Below are 22253 nucleotides of genomic sequence, written 5' to 3' on the forward strand. Positions count from 1 at the left end.
AAAAAAAAGCAATTGAGATATACTTCATATACCATAAAATTTACCCTTTTGAAGGGTACAATTCAGTAGTTTTTAGTATATCCACAAGGCTGTGCAACCATGACTGTCATCTAATTCCAGAACATTTTTATCACCCCCAAAAGATACCCAGTACCCACTAACAGCCTCTTCCCCTCTTCCCCTCCCCCCGGCTCTTGGCAACTACTAATCTGCTGTCTCTGTGGCTCTACCTGTTCTGGACACACATCAGCACTTCTAACTCCACATAAACCTTGTGAAGTAGCCACTAGAGAGAGAGGGGCACTAGAAGCACGGTGGCTAAGAATGTGGTATCTGGTGTCACCTGCCCAGTTTCAAATCCAAGTTGTGACGCTCACTAGCTGTGTGGCCTTGTGCAAATGATGTATCTTCTCTGAGCCTAAGATTCTACATCTATGTAATTTAATAAGCTTAACATGAATATTAAATTAGTCATTATACCTAGATGCTTAGCAGTCAGTGCTCCAGAAATGCCAGCTGTTTCTATTGTCATTACCTCATGTTACTGACAAGGACAGTCAGGCCACAAAGGGGTTAAGGGATGTGCCCAAGGCCACACAGCACAGGTGGCTGGGCCCCAAGTCTCCTGACTGAGTCCTCTGCTTTTTCCATTACGCCACACTACCCTAGCTGTTCCTCCACGAAAGCTTGGCCCTTCTCATACTCTTTTGTGCCAAGTTACTTTTGGAAAAGCCAAGGCTACTCGCCAGACGGGAGGAAGGGGAGGGTGGGATCATGATATCATCTCACTTTAGGGTATCAGCCCCATGCTGGCCGGCCCCCTTGCTTGGTCCTTGGAAACAGCTGAATTTGGCTGGTGGGGTCCTCCTCTGGGATGTGGGGGTGGGGGGTAGCAGGCTGTTTCTAGGACAGCAGGACCCTCTGTGGAGTTCCATGACTTTTTCATTCCAGCCACCCATCGGGACTCTTTAAGGCTGGCTGAGGCACTGCCTTTAGACTAATAGGGAGGGGAGTCTGAGGCAGCTGTTTATGTTTTAGCAAACCCCCAATTATTGCCAATTATGCTGAGTGGGGAAGAAAACCTCACTTTTAAGTTCTGGTAGAAATAAGAAAGTTGAGTCAGAACAGAAGAGTCGAGGGAGGACAGGCTTTGAGCCAGGGAGGCTCGTGATTATACTCTGGCTCAAGTGTTCCCAAATGATGTCACCTCGGGCAAGTCTCATCTGAACAAGAGGGACAGCTAATAACAGCTAATGTGGTTACTGAGACAGGCACGTCGTGATTGACTGTCACAATGAATGCATGAGGAAAGTGCTTGTGCTTTCATTCTTAACATGCAGATGGGGAAACTGAGTGAGTCTCAGAAACATACAGAGGTGAACCAAGCTGAGACCTGAAAGGTAAAGCTGAGATTTGAACCCAGTCTGTGTAACCCCAGAAGTCAAGGTCTAAAGCCCTGGGTATGATGCCTCACTGGCTGCAGAACAGCAGCAATGAACATTTCCATATGTACTTCCAAGGCTTCATCCCCGCCCCCCACCCCCGCCTGTCCTTGTCCAGACCTGCTCCTCCAGATGATGCTGGACCAAACCCCCTGACCCCTGCGGCTATAGCTGACAGGCTCGGAGGTGGACCTAGGACCCCTGGGACAAACAGATTCTCTCTCTCTCCTGGAGACTGGACTCAGTACCTAAAAGGCCAGAGTGCTGACTACAGGGAAGGATACCTCACTTGGGGAAATGAAATGCTACCTGGGGGATGTGGGGCAATGGGTTGGGGGAGGAAGCTGGTACAGAGGGGCTAGCAGGAAAACAAAGTCAGCTTCATGGGAGACTCTGTGGCCACAGTGACAGATGGCTGAAGAGCTGATAGGCCTCCAAGGGTCATTCAGTTGCTGGTTCTGGGGCCCTGTGAGGCCAGCTGCATTTCCTGCTCTGGGCTCCGTGGGGGCACACTTGCCTCCTCCCATAAATCTACCCCACTCCTCTCTTCCTGCCTGAGCTGCCCAGGAGGTATTTGCTCAGTGTGGATGTCCCTAATCCTCAGGATAGCATTCCTGATCATCATTGCCACAGTTCTATCATCTCGCTGTTCTCTGCCCACTGTTATCCTTTTGGAGGTGTTAGGCAAGCAAGAGGCATCTTGGAAGCAAATTCAGGTAGTCCTCTTTACACAGACCGTGCGTGAAAAGTCAGTGTAGAAACTTGCAAAGGTGTTTACCCAACTTTCAATCTCTGACCTGAAGACCCGCTGTAATAGATCTGCATAGATCACCCCTGCTTCTGGGTAAGACGGTGTGGATCTCAGTCATTCTCAGACAGGACTGTAGCCCCTGTTTATTGTGTTCATCTTCCTTGCCTTTCCGCCAGGGTTCGGCCCCTTCTTGGTCCCTATGCTGCTCCTGCCAAGTCTGTTTTAGATAGTATCTTAGCATCTTTAACATATAGTCTCTTTGTGTATTTACATGTTCACTGTAGACCAGAAGGAAAATATAATTTACATATGGTACTATTTGATTTTGTTGCATTTTGTGAACACAAAACATAACGAGTTCAGTGCATTTTAATAATTAGGTAACTGGTGTCTCAGTTGGTTTACATTACGCAATGACTCTTGGCAGTTTGTTATGTAGGCGTTTGAGATTGTTTTAGTGATATTGGGGAACTGGTTAGAAGCACATTATTATCTCGCCTCCCCCCTTAAAATAATGAAATACAGATTCTGAAAATTCTTTATCCAACATTTTTAGGAATGGATTAGTTCCATACAACCAAGGCTGTGGTTAATATCACTCAACCTTCTGAAAGAACATGTGAGGTCAGAAGATAGGATGGTGTGCAGAGGACACTGTGTTCACTGGGACTTCTGGGAAGTGACCTTTTATTCCTTCCTGCTGAGTATAAGCCCAGAGGATTTTGTAACCCTGTGGGATCTGAGGATAAAGCCAACACCACAAAAGCAGGATGCAAGGAAGGAGCTGGGTGAGGTGGTACTGTGGAAACCCTGGATCAAGCTGTGCTTGAAGCCAGGCAGGTTTTTTTCTCCTGGGAAGTCAAACATGTGCTCCACAAATTTGTGGGTCATTCTTGCATAGGAACCATGTTAATTTCTGTATCATTTCAATTTCAGTACGTGTGCTGCTGAAGTGAGCAGCACATGAACATCATTTTTAAGTATGGGAAATAAAAAGGAACACTATGTGTCCACTATGCGTGAGAGTCTAGGCTTTGATATCAAAATGGAAAGTTAGTCCATTTAAATTTTTTCCTACACTGCAGTTCATTGGACACTCCAAATCCTTACCTGGAGGTCAAAGAACTTGCTGTAGCGCCGGTAAATGGCCTCCGTGGAGCCGCTGGACCACGTAACCCGGATGATATAGACCTACAGAGAGAGAAAAAGCAGATGGGCATTAACACCAAGGGAGCCCTTCCATTTCCAGGACTCTGGAGCAAAGCACAGGGTTCTGTCAGAAAGACCTGGATCTGAGTCTGAGCTCTGCTGCCATCCAGCCATATGGCTTTGGACAAGTCATTTGCTCTCTCTGGGCCTCAGCTTCCTTCTCAATAATATGGGTATAACCCCCACCTCTGAGAACTATACAAAGGATTAAGTGAAATCAAGAATGGGAAAGCATTAGCACCCTGCTCATCTCAGAAGATGGTGTTATTTGCAGCACTGTAGGGATTTCCTGCCTTCCATTCAATCCAGAGAGCCGCAGGGCTGGCTATTTTTTGTCATTCTTAAAGCTTTGCCTTTTGTCAGAAGTCACAGAGACTGGCAGCGCTTAGCCCTCTCATAGTTCTCATAAGCTCATAAGAGGTCTCATCAGACCTCTTCCACCAGGCAGGGCCCAGGCCAGGTCACTTCTCCCTCCAAGTCAGTTTCTGCATCTGTGAACTGGGCTGATAGCATCTGCTTAGTGTGACAGTGTGAGGATCTCATGTGACTGAGGACGGGGAAGCACTTCACAAGACACAGCCCACACAAAACACAATGTATGATGACAAATTTGGGCAGAGTGACGTGGCAGTAGCTCAGAGGCTCCTGTCAGAGGTGGTGTCTAATGCGGCTCTCTGCACACCACTGTTCACTGGGGATGAGAAATCAGCCCATGCATAACCCATTCTTGACTTGCACAAATGATCTGTGGCTGCTGGGCTGAAGTATATATGTGAAAGCTCTTTGGAAACGCAGAAAATGCTGTATAAATATGAGGGGTTCAGTGTTGTCAGAGGCCATGAGTTAAGGACTGGCTGGAGAGACACCACTTAATAGGCAAAGAACCCCCCCTCCCACCCAGCACACAGCACGTTAGATGCCAAGTGCCATTCACTATCCATGGTGATTGGTTGAGAAATGAGCACATGACCTGTACTGAACCAATCAGAGCCAGTAAAAGTCAGTTCTGGGGCTTTTGCTCCAACCCTTGAGAATGACCACTTCTCTTTTCTTTGAAATTGCTGGGCTGTCAGGATGGGAATCTGGAGCTGCTGGGGGCTGTCTCATCACTGCTTAGAAGGAACCTGTCTGAGAATGAGCCCAGCATCAGTAGATTTCTGTAATAGTCTGACCCTGAGGTCCAGCTCTGCTTGAAGCTCAATCTACTCCTGGTCTGTCAAGTTTCCTGAGCTAATAAATGTTGGGTCAAACCTGTCTTCTCAAATTGTTTTTGAAGCCGGTTTAAGTTGGGTTTCTGACACATGTAATCTAGTCCTGACCGATGCAGGATGAGAGGTGGGGAGAGCTCTCTGAAGCCTGGAATCATCACTGTGCACTTTGAAGGACCTGGAAACTTTACTAGGAAACTTCATTCAAAATGCGACAAAGTGGAGCAACTATGGGGGGGTCGGGGCCAGAGACCAGTGTGAATGCCAGGGACTTGTGGGAGAAGGTTCTCCAGGCGAGAAGACATGAATAATGGGAACAAATATTAGGACAAGATGGGAAGTGCCCTTGAATGCCAAGCCAAGTTCACCAGGAATGACCTCTCCAAATCCAACATGCATTTTCTTTCAAAGAAGCTTGATAGAGGGGAAAAAACAAGGGCTCTAGAGTCAAGAAGCTCTAAACTCATACAATTTCCTAACCCTCAGAGCCACAGCTTCCTTAACCACAAAATGGTATCAGCAAGTCTATCTCATACCAAATTGTGATGACTATTGGAGGTCAAGCTCTGAGCTCTTTGCCTAGCAGACAGGAAAAGTTCAAGAACTTTTAGTACCCTGTACTCAGATTCTCCAATGCCTGCCCCACCCCTCTTCATAAAAACAAGCTATTTCAACATCAGGGATTTGGGCATCTGGGCTCACCGCCCCACCTCCCTTGTTTGTGCTCCCCAGTCCTGGGGGCCTCACAGAGCCAAAAAACAACAGGTCAAGGCATCTTTTAGGAATCACCTTAAAAGGTGATTTTCTGACCAAGAAGAACTGTGTCTCCAAAGCCACCTGGGTAGTTGTTGTTTTTAAGACTTAAATTCTGCTCAAGACTCCAGTATAGAGAGAGATTTTGAATGGCTACCACTTGTCATTCGTTTGTTCAGTGTACAACATTTATTAAGTACCTCTTGCATGCCAGGTGCTCTGCTGGGTGCTGGGATATGAGGAACAAGACAGACCTAGACTTTGCCCTTGGAGGGTGGGAAGATGAGCAACAGACCAGCCGGACAAGCAAGCATGTATGTAATTTACACGTATGTAAGTTACAGTCAGCGCTTCTGAAGGACGCCAGCACCTGCTGTGAGCGCACCATGGGGGAAGGCAGGGCAGCTGGGTGTCCTTGGAAGGGAAGGCCTATCTGAGGAAGCCAGCATTGAACAGAGACCTGAAGGATGAGGAGCTGGCCAGGAGAAGAGCCGAGAACAGAGTATTCCAGGCATTGAGAAGAGGATGAATAAGGATACAGAGGCCAGGAAATGCTGGACATGTCTGAGGTGTAGGAAGACTGTCACAGCAAGCAGAGCTGGTGAGAGGAGGCAGTGGCATCACGAAGGGCTTGCAGGCCACAGGGAGGAGATGGGATTTTGTTCTAATAAAGAGTTTCAAGGGGTGTGTGTGTGTGTGTGTGTTTAACATGATTTAAAATCATGTTTTTTAAAACATGATTGTTAAAAAAAAATATTTTCCTATATATCCTTCTGGCCACTGTGTGAAAAATGGTTTGACGAAGAGCAGGGACACTACTAGGGAGGCTTTTCCATCACTGAAAGGGACTCAGCCAATCTTAGGGCCCCAACATCTAGATGAGTAAATTGAGGCCCAGAGAAGACCATACCAACAGTCCTGTCACTAGGGGGTGCTTAAGCAAAGTCTTGATGACTATCTGTCATGAACAATGCTAATACAGATGAAAAAAACAAAATAAAAGACTGATCATGAAAGTTTCATTGTTTTCCTAAAACCAAAATGGAAAAAAAAATTCTTACACAATTCATTCTCCATCACTTGTTTATAGTTTTTAAAGTTCTGTACATACGGTACAAGGACTCTGCAGTAGTCCTAATTGGTTTATTGGAATCAACCTCTGAGCACAATTTGATGTCTGTATTTTTAGGCACAGATAACTTTTTAATGAGAATTGTCCCAATGCAGTCCTTATCCAGGATTTAGGGGTGGGTGAAAGGGCACACCCACTGAATTCTGACGCCAGCCCTGCTGCTGGGGGAGACTTACAGGCACCAACCTCTTTGGCCACAGCATCCTTCTCTTGAAAAGAGGGTTAGTAATTTCCCTTGAGGATTCACTGCAATCGCTAATATATTTGCCCAATGCCTGGCACACAGGAGGTATGCAAAGTTAGTAGCAGTTGTCCGATATGCCTGCTTATCTGGTATTCCCTTTCTTGTCTTGGTAATTGCACCTAATTTCCTTTGGAATGTCACCCCTCTCCCTCCCCTAGTCTTTGTGATATGGAGTGGGCCTGTGTCCTGGGTCTGGCCAACCAGACTGTTGCTTATCCCTGGTCATAGCAGTGGTTCAGGGATGGGCATGTGACCCAAGCCAGGCCAATGAGACTCAATTCTTGGACTTTTGATGGCATGATCAGGGAAGAACCCCTTTTCCCCACCTCAAGGGCTAACTGGGAAGAAAACTATGTGAAAAATATCTGTCACACAGGAGCAAGCAGCCAAGAGGGAGAGAAGGGGCCTGAGTCCTGTGACATCATTTGAACCCCCAGATCCAACATCCTGGACATCACTGACATAAGCCAAAACCTTCATTTTCTGGTTTAAGCCACTTTTATTTCTGTTACTTGTAACCAAAGCAATCTGAACACATTTGATCTTGACTTTTAGATTATATCCCAAGCCCAGTTAACACTCATTGTCCTGACATTAAGGAATTAAAAGCAGACTTCTTCATGGCAGCATTATTCACAATAGCCAAATGATGAACAAAATGTGTTGTATACATACAATGGAATATTATTCAGCATTGAAAAGGGCATTCTGACTCATGCTATAACATGGATGAACTCTAAGGACATTATGCTAAGTGAAATAAGCCAGTCACGAAACACAAATACTATATGACTCCACTTACGTGAGGTACCGAAAATAGTCAAATTCATAGAAACAGAAAGTAGAGTGGTGGTGACCAGGGGATGGCGAGAGGGATAGGGAGTTAGTGTTTAATGGGTATGGAGTTTTCAGTTTGGAAAGATAATAAAAGTTCTGGAGATGGACAGCAGTGATTGCATAACAGTGTGAATATACTTAATGCCACTGACCTGTACACTTAAGAATGGCTGCATTGGTACAATTTACATTATATGTATTTTATCACAGTTAAAAAAATAATTTTTAACAAAAGTAGATTTCCTGCAGATTTATGTAGTCCATGTCATGTTCCCCTGGAAATGACACTGAAACTTTCTCCATGGAATAGCCCTCAAGACATATGCTGCATATCCAGGAAAAGATTTATATTCAGAACATATTTTTACAAAAAAAACTCTCAAAACTCAACAGTAAGTAAACAACCAACACAATCACAAGATGAACAAGAGATCTGAACAGACCCTTCACCAAAGAGGAGATACGGATGGCAAATAAGTACACAAGACGTTCGACATCATTAGCCAACAGAGAAAGACAAACTGAAACCATGATGAGATATTACCACATATCTCTTAGAATGGCTAGAATAAAAAGTACTGACAAACAAAAACAAGTGCTGACAAAAATGTGGGGTCACTGGAACTCTCATCCATTGGAGGGAAAGCAAAATGGCACCACCACTCTGGATGGATGGGAACTACTGGGTGAAAGGCTGTTGATAAGGATAGTCACACCGTGTGAGATTATCACCCCATGGATTACTTTCCTAGCAAAGGGAAGAATGTACCTTTTCAATGGAGATCTGGTGGTTAAACTCCAATGAGGTGATCAAAGCTAGCATTACCGAGAGAGACAAGCAAGTATCCCAAGGTGATACAACATGAAATATGCAAAATCTTCTATCAAGTATTGTTGTTGCTAAAATGTTTAACCTGAATCTCAAGCCTCTTGACCTAAGTTCCAATTTATAGAAAGTAAAGGAGGAAGAGGAACAAGCTAAATGACACCATAAGGAAACAATCAGACAAATTCAGAATGTGGAATATTCTAGAAGTCTACTAACAGGGCATAGTTCAAATGCTCTTCTCTGCTCCCCTCCTACTAATATTAGGTTGGGTCTCCCTGTTGCATGTCTCCTTGGCACCCACTTCCCCATCACAAAGTCAATTATACTTTACTGCAATTGCTAGGTATCTGTTTTCACACTCGGCTCTAAGTTTTGTGAGAGGAGGGACAGTGCCTATCTCATTCACTGAATGCTGTATGCCCAGTGCTGGGCATGATGGGAAATCTATGCTTTGTGAAAAAATCTGAAAGAAACTGAGATGCTAGGAGGTCAAGTATTGCAGATAGCAATGCCTATGGGAGGCAGGCCTGAGGTCTATGGGAAGGGTGCTTAGCCCAGCTGTGTCTCTCAAATGTTCCCACAGGTTTGCCTATCCTCTCTGCCCTGTGCCCTGCTTTGCAACCCCTCCCACTGGCACATCTGCTCAGAGTCTCAGGGAGCAGCTGGGACTCCTTTCCTCTGGGAATGAGGAAGCAGATACCACACTGGTGTCTGAAGGTCCCAGAAGGTTTCCTCTGGCTCCCGCCTTAAATCGGAATTAACCACCATGGCAATCCCTTCTTACTCAACCTCAGCAGCCAGGCCTGTGTGATTTACAAAGCCCAGACTCCCCAGGCCTGGGTTCCCATCAGGCTCAGTGTCATCAGGGCCAGAAGTGCTGGATTTCCTCACTTCCTCTAAGTCAGTACAGAGACGAACTGGTGGAAGTGGGGGCTGTGGGGTGGGGTATACGACAACCAGGGTGCTTGGGGTGGAGGTGGGCAGATGGCTGGGCCGTGGAATCTCCCAAATTCCCAAGAGCCTGAAGGTGAAGCTAACACACCTCACATTTTCCTAGCCAGGAATGAAGGTGAAGAAGTGCAGTGACCTGCCTGAGGTCACAAGCTCTATAAAGTTCAGAATGAGGGCTGCGATCCAGGCTACCTCCAACCCTGATGGCCTTGCTGCACCAGGCAATCATGCCTCCACCCCATCTGTCTGTAGGCAGATACATGCTCATTCTCCTGTTTTTGAGAGCCCACCAGGAGGCTGTGGAGCTCAGATGGCTTTGATTCACCTGTTTTTGTTTCCAACTAGCTATGTGGTCTTGAGAAAGTGGTTTAAACTTTCTGTGACTCAGCTTCCTCTCTGTAAAAAACAGGAATCACAAGAGTATCAACATCAGAGTTAGGGTGATGATTACATGAGAATGTACATGCAGAGTGCCTTGCACAGTGCCTGCGTGAGGAAAAAGTTATCATCATCCTCATCATCATTACTAGAAGTCAAGCACAGAGACATAAAGCTGAGGGAGACCTGGTCTCTGCTCACTACCTCTGTAGATGCTCTTCCCACAGCCCACCCACCTGTCCCTACTCCCCCATCCCCAGGGCCCTGCCTCTTTCTCTGTCTTCTCCAGGGCCCATGGGGGTCAGAGGGACTGCCTCTGCATGGCCTGGGAATACAGGCCTCGCTCACCTGAGCCTGGGACACACATTTTCTAGCTGACAGATGAGTCAGGGCCCTGTCCCCTCCCTATGAGTGTCTGGAGGGAAGGAACTACCACCTCCCACCCCCACCCCACCCCCAGGCCTCAGCCTCAGCCTCAGCCTCAGTGGAGGGGAGCTCTGTGTCTGGCCCAAATACAGGGCTGCCACAGTGCCAGGGCTTCACCTACCCTGGGCTTTCCTCCTCTGCCAAGAGTTGAAGACTGTTCCAGAGCCCTAGGTCAGTCTGACCTTGCCAGGAGGTACCATGATGACCCCTGTCTTCTGAGGATTACTCTGTCTTGAGGCCTCTGGAAGCTACTTTTCCTCAATTTAGAAGCTTTCAGGAGACAAAAAAGCAAAGCCCTTTGGCAGAGGCTAAGAATTCCTCTTGGACAACCACCTCCCCACCCCTCGCACTTGAGAAGTGCTACCTTTCCCTCCTGTCTCATGGCCACAACTGACTGCTCAGGGTGGGCCAATCAGCTTCTCTCAGGAAGCCGGAATCAGACCAGATGTCAGCTCCAGCCAGAGCCACCTCCACACTTTGTGACAGACATCTGGCATGCACAAAGGGACAAATGAAGGAGAGGCACAGAGAAGAGAGGCAGGGAAGAGCCCTGCTTGGCTCCTGCCAGCACTCCAGTTCCTGTTTCCAGGGCCTGCCTGCCCACCCATGGCTTCTGCGATGCATGACAGGGACCTAGGCCTTCCAGTTAATTCCCCTTTTGGTGTGAAGAGGGTTTTTACGCAACTCAAAGAATTCTGATACAGAGAAGAAAGTTCAGCCACTAGCTTAGGTAAAAAGAAAAGGCTAAAAAAAAATTGTAATCTCAATCTCAAAAAAGTTATACATACTGTATATAAATATATGTGTGTGAATGTACCTACATAATATCTGGTAGCTTTGTTGTATTAAGTCTTTGTGAACACTGATTTAGCAAAGACTGAGCCACTGTTCCTGGGGGAAATACACGGTTAGGGTCCTGCAAGCCTCTGATCACAACATTTTCATTAACCGACCAATACATAGCTTGGCTGTTTTTGTTTAAAGACACCTTATTTGATGTATATTGTAAATGCATTAACAATGAACTCCGGGGGCAGCCCTGGTGGCTCAGTGGTTTAGCACCGCCTGCAGCCCAGGGCCTGATCCTGGAGACCTGGGATCGAGTCCCACGTTGGGCTCCCTGCAGGGAGCCTGCTTCTCCCTCTGCCTGTGTCTCTGCCTCTCTCTCTCTCTCTCTCTCTCTGTGTGTGTCTCATGAATAAATAAATAAAAAACAAAACAAAACAAAAAAAAAAACAATGGACTTCAGGCCAGAAACACTGTAACTCACACCTAAATGAAGCTTCTCTAACACACGTGTCTGCCCCGTGAAGACACATCACAGCCTTTCTGAGCTTAGGAACGCCAGACAGCATGTCAGCACTCTGTATCGGGTCATTTCAAACAGTTTGTCTACGAATGCAGATTTAAATCAGAACAAAGCTTACAGGTCTTTGAAACATGCCAGGAGCTGGGTCAGGGGAAAGCTAAGTGGTGCGCCTGAAACAGGCCAAGCGCCTCCGTAGCCCCCAGGAGCCCTAGTAAGCTGACATCCCTGTCTCTGCATACCCACTGGCCAGATCTCTGCCCAGGGCTGCAGCTCTTGGAAAGGCCCCAGCACTCCATCCGCATGCCGTATGCTGTCCCCAGTGCAGCAGGATAGGAGACAGCTGCTGCCCCACCTCACGAGTGCTCTGATTTCATACATTCTCATCATATGAACTAAAAAACACAAGAAGGTGTTTCTGCCCCGTGAATAAAATCTCTGAGTGCAGGGGGAATGTCCTCCAATATCACTTCGCTTTGCAAATCTATTTAGTGGGGTTTCTAGGATTAGCAAAGAACCCAGCTGATACCATTTAGAAGGGCTGGGGCTGTTGCTGTAGTCGTGACAAAGTAATTACATTCTGGTCTGGGTGGCAATGGCCAGAACTTTAATTTTTGGGGAACAATTGCAGGTGTAGGTGGGGAAGGGTCTGGTCCAAGGGCCTTCCAAAGTGACAGTCTTTCCTAAGATCACTATGTCTCAAGGGACGCGGGAACCCGGGGTATACGAGCTGCTGGCAGCTGATACAGGATCTCGGCGCTCAACTGCAGAGAATTCCAGAGAGACAGTTAGTCTCTGCCATTCCCTTCCCTCCAGGAGCCTGGCAATAGTGGCTTCGTAACACTCTCTCCAACATTTGTTGGTCTCTCTTCCTAGAGGGGACTGAAGACATCAGGGCAGGCTGCATGGCCAGGGAGAACGTGAACACACTGACTTCCCTTTTCCTTTCTATTTAGTTTCCTTCTAGTTCTAGCAAGTGCTACTGGTTTTCCATTTATGGGAGACAGGAAAAGCTTTACCTTTAAAAATAATTTAAGAAAAACAATGGAGTCAATCCGAAGAAGAATACAGAGTTAATACGTAGCACCAGGGGTTTGTGGCTATGTCAGACGCTTCGACGGTGCCCGCGGGAGGATGGAGAATGAGAGCAGTACTGTTTCAATGGAATCCTGAGCCCATTCTCACTCTATCTGCACTTGTGGTTCGCAGGCCAATGGGCCTACAACATTTCTCAAGTGGGAAGCCTTCTCCTGGCTCTGCAGTGCTGGTGGGCTGTCTGGAATGACCTGGGAGATGAAGAAAGTATCTCTAGAGAGGGCACGAGTGGGGCAGAGGGGGCTAAGGCTGTTTTCCCACAGAGGCTATGAGAAAGGTGTGTTGGCAAGACAGACATTTGTGGTCCATTAGAAATGTCTGCCACAGGCACGGGGATCGGAGGATGTGCATATGCAGCATCCCTAATCTGGATCAACCCCTCCATTTACAAATGGGGATACGGATGGGCCAAGAGGTGCAGCGACCTGCCAAGGGTTACACTCTCAGCCATGGGCTCCTTCCACTTCCACAGCCATGTCCGCATTTCTATGCAAGATCCTTGGGCCCCCTGGGCCTCCCACACAATGGCTTGTCCAGAGAACTTTAGAACTGATTAAGCCAGTGGTTGGATTGGCCTGTAAGAAGCCACTGGGATCCTGGTGAGGTGGCTGGGTCTCTGGGCTCTCCATCCTGGTTTCCATTAGGCAGCACCACTTTAGGCTCTTCTATATATGGAGGAGGGTGTAATCCAGCAGCTTGCAGGCCCAGCTGCCAGAATTTGGGGGTCCATACTGCCACCAGGCAACCATTCATTCAGGTTCTGAGAGGGCCTGGGCTCTGCCATCACCCACAGCCCTCCTTTGCCTGCTTCAGGATGACAGGAGGGGCTTCCAGTACTTGAAAATATTTGAAAACCCTGTTCCAGGCCATCCTTTATTTTATAGTTGGGGTTATGAGGTCAGAGAGGGGAGGGGACTTGCCCAGGCCACACAGAGAACAGATAGGACAGTTGGAACCACACCCGGGGCTCCTCCCAGGAGGTGCTGAGGATGCTGGAGCTCTGCTCCAAAATGCTGTTTCTCAGATTTGAGGGGCAGCAGAACCTTTTTAGATGGAGGGAGGAAAAACTGTCTCTCACGCAGCACACTGAGGAGCTCTGGCTTCTACTTGCAGGCCACGTGTTTGTGTGGCGAGGCCTGAGCCCAGGGTAACGGAAGCTGTCCTATGCGGCAACCTGAACTACAAAAGCAGCACATGCAGCCCTGAAATCAAGCAGTGGCATTAGTTTCCAGATCTAAGTGAACCCACTTCCAGCAGAGAAGGCTCCTGGGAATATGCCTAAGGGCACCGGAGAGATGACAGATCCTGGTTTAAGAAACCAACTTTAAAGGATGGGTGTAACTCCCTCTTCCATACTAATTGGGTCTCTGGGTTGGCAGATCCCAGGCACAGCCTGGTAAGGATGGGCTGGGCTCCAGATCCATCGTTCTGGTGATACGCCGCCCTGGCCTAAAGTGGAGGAGCCCAGTGTGAGGGGGGTGGGAGAGAATGAGAGAAGGGTGGAGGAGAGAGGGAGAGAGGGAGAGAGCAGAGGCAGTTGGATGGGCTCCGAGGGCTTAACTAATGGGAAACATGATTCTGCGGCTCCCCTGGAGACCACGAGTTCCCTCTGGTTCCGATCTGTCGGCTCTCCACAGCTGTCTGCCCAACATCTGGCCTATGTAGGTCAACACTCCCAACCTCTTTTTTGGAATTGCAACAGCCTGCAGTTTGTCTGATTGCCCAACACCCCAGAGCAGCATCGTCCGCCGGAAGGGCTGAAGACTGTGTATTTATCTTTTCAGAGTAAGTACATTAAGTCTATTCCTAGAGAAATGCTGCCAAGTGTGGCGATGCCCTAGAGACCCAGGAGGCGATCACTGAGTGTTAAGGTGGGCTGGGACCAAGAGGAGTGGGGGGGGCCCAAGACAAGATCACTGACCACATAGGGGACGGTGCTGGTGTGCATCGGTGCTAAGTGCTTTGCAAACACAGTGTGCAGTCCTCAGGAACTGCCTGCCAGGAGGGTAGAGCCACCCTCAGGGCTGAGGAGGAAACCTAGGCCCAGAGCAGTGACGTGGCAGGTCTGAGGTCACACAGCTGGGAAGAGCAGCTGACATCAGATAGAATCCCAGCCCCTTCACCCTCTGAGGTCCCGTTTCCTCCAAAGGCCAGCCCTCAGGTGTCCTGGCCCCAGGCCAGAACTTTTCTGTCCTCATCGTCAGGAATCACCAAGCCCAGGCTTCACGGCAAGTGACACATGGGGAGCAATCGTCTGCCAGTTTTTCATTTTTTCCTAATTTTTTCAATTAAATGAATGCTTGGAATGGGGCCCAAATACAATACAAGTGCTGGTGGTGCTGGCTGTGGGTAAGATGTTCTGGTTTAGGGCTGGGTACCCACCATTCCTCATCCGTAGGGTACACAGTGAATGCGCAGTGGGGAGCTGAGGGTCTCTGTCTCCCTGTGGGCAGAGGGGTGCCAGGCTGGGAGGCGGAAGAGCGGAGTGCTCTCTCCAGTCAACATCTAATTGTGTCTCTCTTCTCTGCTTCAAACACTTCAGCTTGTTCATCCACTCTTGCATTCAGCAAATACAGAGTGCCTACTGGGTACCAGGCTCCCTTCCAAGGGCTGTGGCTGTGGCCATGAACAAGACAGAAGCCCCCGCCCTTCTGGAGCTTTCAGCCTTGTCAAGGAAGGCGACAATAGCATGGTGTGGGGTTTAGGGGGCCTCCTCCCATGCAGACCCAACCAGGCTCTCCCTTGCCTCCTGGCCCTGCACATGCCATGGCCTTTGGCAGAACATCTCTCCCTTTGTTTGTCTAGCACCTCTTTAGTTCTCAGATGGCAGCTGAGGAAGCCTCTGGAGACCCTGAATCTGGCTCTGGTCCCATTCTCTGGGTTCCCACAACCACTGGGGCTGCCCTCTCTCAGTACACATGCCTCTGAGTATGCTGGTCTGTCCCCTTCTCTCCCCTGGGAGTCCTGGAGGGGCAGGGGTCACCTCTGTCTGGTGCACCATGGTCCTGTCAGTGCCTGGTGACATTTGGCTCTTGGGAAATACCTGGTAAAAGACAAAAAGGCACATGGACAGACAGGCAAGCAGGCAATGAGACAAAAAGCCAACACAGGGCCACAAAGTCATAAATCAAGGTGACCTCACTCAAAGCTCTCTGTGTCTGGAGAGTAACAATGCTCTCGAAGTGGCTGAATGGACAGCTCAACTGCCAAGGGTACTGGAAACAGAACCAGCTTTGTGACAGAGGAGAATGCAGGCATGGGGCCCGATCCCAGAAGAGAAGTCCACATCTCACCCCTAGGCTTCTCAGAACAGGCAACAGAGAAAAAGAGAACACCACAGATGCAAGTTCAAGTGCAAGTGGAAGCATCTGCCACTGAATTCAAGAGTCAGGTCAGCCTGAGGGAGGGGATGATGGAATTGTTCTGTATCCTGTCTGAGGTGGTGGTCACAAGAAACCACACATGCATAAAAACTCAGAATGTTATACCAAAAAGGGAGTTTTACTGCACACAAGTAAAAATTAAAAATAAACACACACACACACAACCCAATCACTCCTTAATGTTATTAAAAACAGACAGGCACTGGCTTTAGACTACTCTATAGCTTGAAGCTGCTGCATGATTTTGTAAATCAATGCATGGCTCCGGGCCTCCATTTTCTCATCTGTAAAATGGAGAGAACAGTATCTACTTTCAAAGGTTGGCTAAGGATCACAGGAACTAATGCACGACAGGCGCCTGACACATGGCCTGACCATATGCAGCTTCCAGTGCTGTCACGGATAACCCCATTATAGAGATGAGGCACTGGAGGCTCAGACAGTCTGTCTCCCCTGGGCCAACTCAAATCTTTCGAGGTAAGCTATGTTAAAAGGAAAAGGCAGGAATGTTATGCTTTAAAACCCAATCAGCTGTCCCCTACTTGTGTGCCCACACACAGAGCTGCCCACCCTGGGAGCCTGTCTTCCTGTCACTGCCAGAGTCTTATCCAGATGGTGGGCAGCAGAATCCACTTCCAGGCTGGCCCGGCCACCTCAATTCTTCTACACTGAGACAAGGAACTGGTGGAAACACTCGCCGGCCTGGGTGTGCAGCTCCAGCCTGGGCCTCTGGCTGCCAACACACGTCCTCGCACACATCTGGCCCGAAGCAGCATGGGGAACTTTCCAATGGCAAGCAGAGGTGCTGGCAGCTGGAGCCTAGGCTTGCTGAAACCAACCTGAAGGCTGGCTTTCTAGGAAAGCCTCCAGGGCAGGCACTTAGGGCTTGTGGGGATCTCCCTGGCTGCCAGGCGTCAGAGGAGCCCGGAGGCCATACAGGAAACAGAGTTGAGAGATTTCAAGTTGGGGCCTCTCCTGTGTTAACAGGGCCGCCTAGAGAGAACTGGGCAGTCCAACGTGAGCACCCACTCTGTGTGAGGTATACAGACAGGAGGGGTAAAGCTGCCCAAGTAATGAAAAATAATCAAAATTATTATTTTGATTGGGCTGATCAGGGATGTGCCAAGTACTTCATTTATGTTATGTTATGAGATCTGGACTTGGAAGGGGTAACTGGCTTACCCAAGGTCACAGAATCATCATGTAACAGAGCCAAGATCTAAACCCTAGCTGCGTGACGTGGTGGGAAAAGACCAGTGCACATGGTTAGATAGTTCTCAGCTCTTACCTAAAGGGTCCAGCACAGTGCTTGGCACATAGGGGGTTCTCAATAGAGAAGACACTAGTAGAATCTTCTCATGGCCACACACCCCCTAAGAAGTACTCTGTAGCCACTGTAGGGGCACAGGGGAGAAAAGGGCCCATTCTGCAGAGGGCGCTTAGAGGCTTTCCAGATGAAAAAAACAATTGCACTGGATCTTAAGGATGAGTAGGAGTTTTCTGAATGAGGACCAACACCGAATCTTACTAAATCCCCAACACTCTGCTCTCAGGAAATCCTACGGAATGAACCCCATCATCCACCCATTTCATGGCAGAGAAAACTGACATTCAAAGACGTTAGGTCACTGGCCCAAACCCATGTAGCTAGTTAAGGAGGATGCCAATTTTTTTTTTTTTTTTGGATTTTAATGTATGATGGATGCCAAAATTTGAACTCAGTTTTATTTTACTTCAGAATGCCCATTCCTACCCAAGATGACCATGTGAAAGATGAGCATGTGGACCATAAGCGACTGTGTTCACTTCCCCTGGCTCCTAAGAACAGCAGAGCCGAGAATCCTGCCTCTACCACTTACCAGCCAGGTGACTGACTTCAGTCAGTAACTGTTGTGATAAGTAAATGCAGCCATACATGGGAAGCCAAAGACAATGCTGTGAGCAGTAGGAGCTCTCTATCGTAGAGATTAAATGAGCTCATAAACCAGTGTATGACTCCAATCATGCTTACCATCCCTGACAGGTTCTCAAACCTGGTTGCACAGTACACTTGGGGGTGCTTGTTAAAACTTCAGAGTTTAACCCAAGCCAGCCCCTCCCACTGCCTGGGTTCAAACTGTGGCCCTGTGACTTCCTTAGCTGCATGCGCCTGGGCAAGACCTATCTCAGCCTGCTCCTCCATCTGTAAAAGGGGAGTAATAGCGGTGCCTACCTCATGGGGCGACAGTAAGGATCAAGTGATTCAATGCATACAAAGCTCTAGGCACAGCACCAGGCACATAGTAGCTACTCAATAAAAATGGTTTTTGTTACATCTCCCCCAGTCTAGAGTCGGTGGGTACAAAGACGATGAAATGTGTGCAGAGGCCTGGCTATTCCTGATGCTACCAGGCAGAGATGGGAAGACCCCCCAAATCTGGACCTTCTAAAAACAAGGTCAAATGGACTTAGAACTTCTAAGATGGGAAGGAGCTCAGAAGAGAAGGAGGTGGGAGCCAGGGTGGCTGGAAAGGTATAGGAGAGAGGCCAGAGCAAGGAGTCTAGCAGCCAGCTCTCCTCCTGGGTCCTCCCTTCCCCCCTGGCTCATGCTGCCTCCTCACTGGCTATCTCCTCTACCACATAGTCCCAGCTCATTTTGGGCCACCTCATTTTGGATGCCAGCGGCTGTTCTCGCAAGGTCCTCCTGTCCCTCTGCTCACCCCAAAAGAGAGATTTCTAAAACATAGCATCTGACTAGATTCCCTTCCTCCTTAGAATCTCTCAGTGGTTCCCTCTTAATGAAAAACAGTAAAACAACACCAATTCACATTTAATGAGCACTTCCTTACTTCCAGCCATGCTACTGGGCTTTGTTCCTTTATGGGGCAGGACTTACTGTCATCCCCATTTTATAGATGGGGTAACTGAGTCTAGAGAAGCCAATGGCCTTGTTCAATTTAGACCAACACAATCACCAGCCTGAGTTTCTGCAATGGCTCCCTGCCTGGTCTTCTGCCTCTAGCGGCCATTTTGGCTCTGTCTGGTTGGGGCTGTAGACAAGGGCTGGACCAGGGGACTCCAGGCCCAGGTCCAGAGTCTGGATACCAGGACCTGGATTGAACAAGTGAACAGGAAGGCTTGGGAAGAACATTCCCAAAGTCTGGAAAGATAACTGACACCAAACCTTCCTGTCACTCTCTAGGCCCCCAACCAAAGCCAAAGACACCGCAGCAGAATACCATAGGAGCTGACTGCCTAAACTAGGGCCAGAAATGTGGGGTTCCACTGACAGCCTCTCAGGGAGTCTCAGTCTACAGCCCCAGCTGCTGGGCCGGGGGCCCCAGGGAATGCTGGGAGCTCTCCCAACCCCGCGGCAAGGCCCCACACCACACAGAACAGGCAGCCCAGCCTCAAGACAGCAACAGTGCCAACCACACGGATTCTGAGCTGGACTGATGTGGGTTCTAATCCTGGCTCTAACACTTCCTTGAGCAAGCTACTCACTCAGGAGCAAAACAGGGATGCTAATAGTATTTCCTGTCTCTCAGGGCTGTTAAAGGGGATAACGGGATGTCAGTAAGATGCCTGGTCTAGAGAGGGACATCAAAACCCCTTCCACATAAGGAGACTGGGTTCCTTAAGCCCCAATCAAAACCAGATCATTAGGGTGAACCAAGTTTAACTGTTATTTGTACGGGTAACAAATTGACAAATTTCATGTGGTTCAACCTAATAGCATCCCAGAGGCCTGGAGGAGTCCTTCTGTTTCCAGTGGACTAGACTAGGAATCATGATTACTTTATTATGTGTCATGTACTGGGATGACTCCTCCATTTATAGATGAAGAAGATACAGAGGTTCTGAGAGGTTAAGTTAACCCACCCAAAATTGCATAACTAGAAAGTGACACAACCACAATTCACATCCAGGTCTGGCTGCCTCCAAAGCGTGTGCTTCAACAACTATGACACAATGCTCAGTCTGGTGCCAACAAGAGGTCATCACGAGGAATCTGTTTTAGCTGAACGATGTCAGTGGCTATCACCCTAGAATCACGGGATCTTGGGATAGAGAGGGCCTAGGCAGTCATGGTTTCATTCAAGGAACACACTTGGCATCTGTTCTGAGTCAGGCCCTGGACTATGAGGAATTCAGGCCTGGTGGGAGAGAAGACAAGTCAACAGAGGACTAGCCCCAGTGTATGGGCACCGCAATGGGGTTGGGAAACTGGGAGGCCCCACATCAAAGTTGAGTGCCCTGGTTCGGTGACAGGTAGAAAGAGATGAACCAGTCCAGGATGCTCCCCGAACAACTGCCTCTACCCCTAAGCCCAGCCTCATCTTGTCCTACTGGGCTTGGCGATATGGAGGAGAAAAGAACAAGATGAGAATGTGGCCCCTGAGACCCTGAGGATGGCCACCTATTAGACGTGTCATAAGGCAAGAGGGATTCCTACACCAGAAGTAGGGTGGCTGCAGAAGTGGGTTCCAAGCTTCGTATACCCAAGGAGCCTCTATTCCTGCAAAAAGTGTATGTGATTCTGAATGGTCAGGTTCTGGGAGTGTCCTTGGCCATCCCTGTGTCCACATCCTGCTGGGCTCACCTGGCAGAGACTATTCTGCCCAGCCTCAATTGGAGTCCCTATGTAGACATTTTCTGCCAGCTTTTCATGCTTCACACACAAGTCCCTAAGATAGGACAAAAGAAAATAAGGGACTCAGGCTCTCCTCCTTCTCCCTCCCTCCTGGAAGCTTTTCTGTCTTCACTATACTACACTGTCCTCTCCCCTCTAGAGAAACATGAGATAATACACAAAAATATAATACAATATAAAACAATAGAATTCCTCACAGCAACCAACAGTCTAGATGTAATTCCTAGGAGGCTGCCTTGTACTGCTGCTCCCATTCTGCAGTGGAGTGAATAAAGCATAGGGAGGCCAAATAACTTGTTCTGTCTGGCTGGTAAAAAGTAGTCTTAAAACTGTCCACATTTCACCACCAGAAGCCATGTTTTCGGCATACTGTTTCCCTAGACTCTTTCCTATACATTGAAGTACTTTTTGAAATTAAGATCCCATTGTATACATTAAGTTGTCTTTTTCACTTGCATTATATGGTGAGCATTTCCCATTTCATGAAAAACTCTTTGAACAAACCATCTCTAAAGGACCCTCCATAGTCCATCAAAGGTCATAGATCATTTATCTAATCATACCTCCAATGAGAAACATCAAGGTTCTTTTCAATATTGTTTTAATTACCATACTGCTGAATATCCAAATGTATAAATCTTCTGGGAAGATTGCTTTAAATTTCATGGGGCGCACCCTAGGCTAGTCCATTTTGAGCATCTTTCTCTATGTGTGGTCATGCCAGACCACCTGAATCATATCATTTGAGTTGCTTATCATGGCAAGTAGTGTTGAGAGGGATGATGATAAAGATAATACTAGTGGGTAACTATCCAGCACTTTCATGTGCTCGGCACTTCTCTAAACCCTTTATGTGACACAACCCACGGTAGGTACTATCCTTCCTCTCATTTTTACAGATTAAGAAACTGAGGTGTACAGAAGTTAAGATGCTCACTCAAGGTCATGCCCCTGGTAACTGCAGAGCCAGGTCAAACCCATGCCCTCTGGCTTCCAAACCCAAGGTTGGAAACTTCTATCCAGAAGTCTTTCTTTCTTTCTTTTTTGGTGCCACAGACCCCTTGACAATCTCATGAAACCTATGGACCACTTCTCAGAATGATTTAAAATTAATAAAATAAAGCATGCAGGATTCTAAATGAAACATTATACTGAATTATAATAAAAATGTTTCAGAAACGAAATGGTGAATATAAGTATCCCTTTATTAATGCAATAATGAAATCTAGCGGTAGGTTTAGTAGCATCACAGTTCTGAACTAGTAAATGATCTACTTACTACTAGCAGATGATAAATGAGCTTTGGGATCCATGCCATAGCTGTAAGGTGATATAAAAATAGAGCAGAATTTCTTTTTTAAAAAAATTTTAATTTAAATTCAATTTAGTTAACATACAGTGTATTATTAGTTTCTGGGGTGGAATGTACTGATTCATCAGTTGCATACAACATGCAGTGCTCATTCCATCAAGTGCCCTCCTTAATGCCCATCACCCAGTGACCCCATCCCCTCACCCCCCGCAACAGAGGGGAATTTCTATTGGTGACAAAGTCTCAGGTATTATGATTATCACTAAGGGTTGTTGCCCTCATTCACAATGGAAGGCAATGCTAAATTACAGTCAGCGGTTGATGAAAATAAAGCTGAACTTTTCCCCTTCCAAGTTCAGGGCCC

The 22253-nt window shown here is 47.8% G+C and overlaps 1 protein-coding gene and 1 non-coding gene across 2 annotated transcripts in view; both read right to left on the bottom strand.

Moving 5' to 3' along the window:
- The window catches only part of SH3PXD2B (SH3 and PX domains 2B), a 96355-nt gene that overhangs the window by 63219 nt on the left and 10883 nt on the right, over positions 1-22253 (bottom strand). The window contains exon 2 of the mRNA XM_055325235.1: positions 3304-3384. Within this exon, the coding sequence (XP_055181210.1) occupies positions 3304-3384 (81 nt within the window). The remainder of the gene's footprint in view (positions 1-3303; positions 3385-22253) is intronic.
- On the bottom strand, positions 3050-3156 carry LOC129510019 (U6 spliceosomal RNA). The gene has a single exon (XR_008664476.1). It is a non-coding gene; the product is annotated as a U6 spliceosomal RNA (small nuclear RNA).

Source organism: Nyctereutes procyonoides, unplaced genomic scaffold (genome assembly GCF_905146905.1).
Source record: "Nyctereutes procyonoides isolate TBG_1078 unplaced genomic scaffold, NYPRO_anot_genome, whole genome shotgun sequence".
Classification (NCBI taxonomy): domain Eukaryota; kingdom Metazoa; phylum Chordata; class Mammalia; order Carnivora; family Canidae; genus Nyctereutes; species Nyctereutes procyonoides.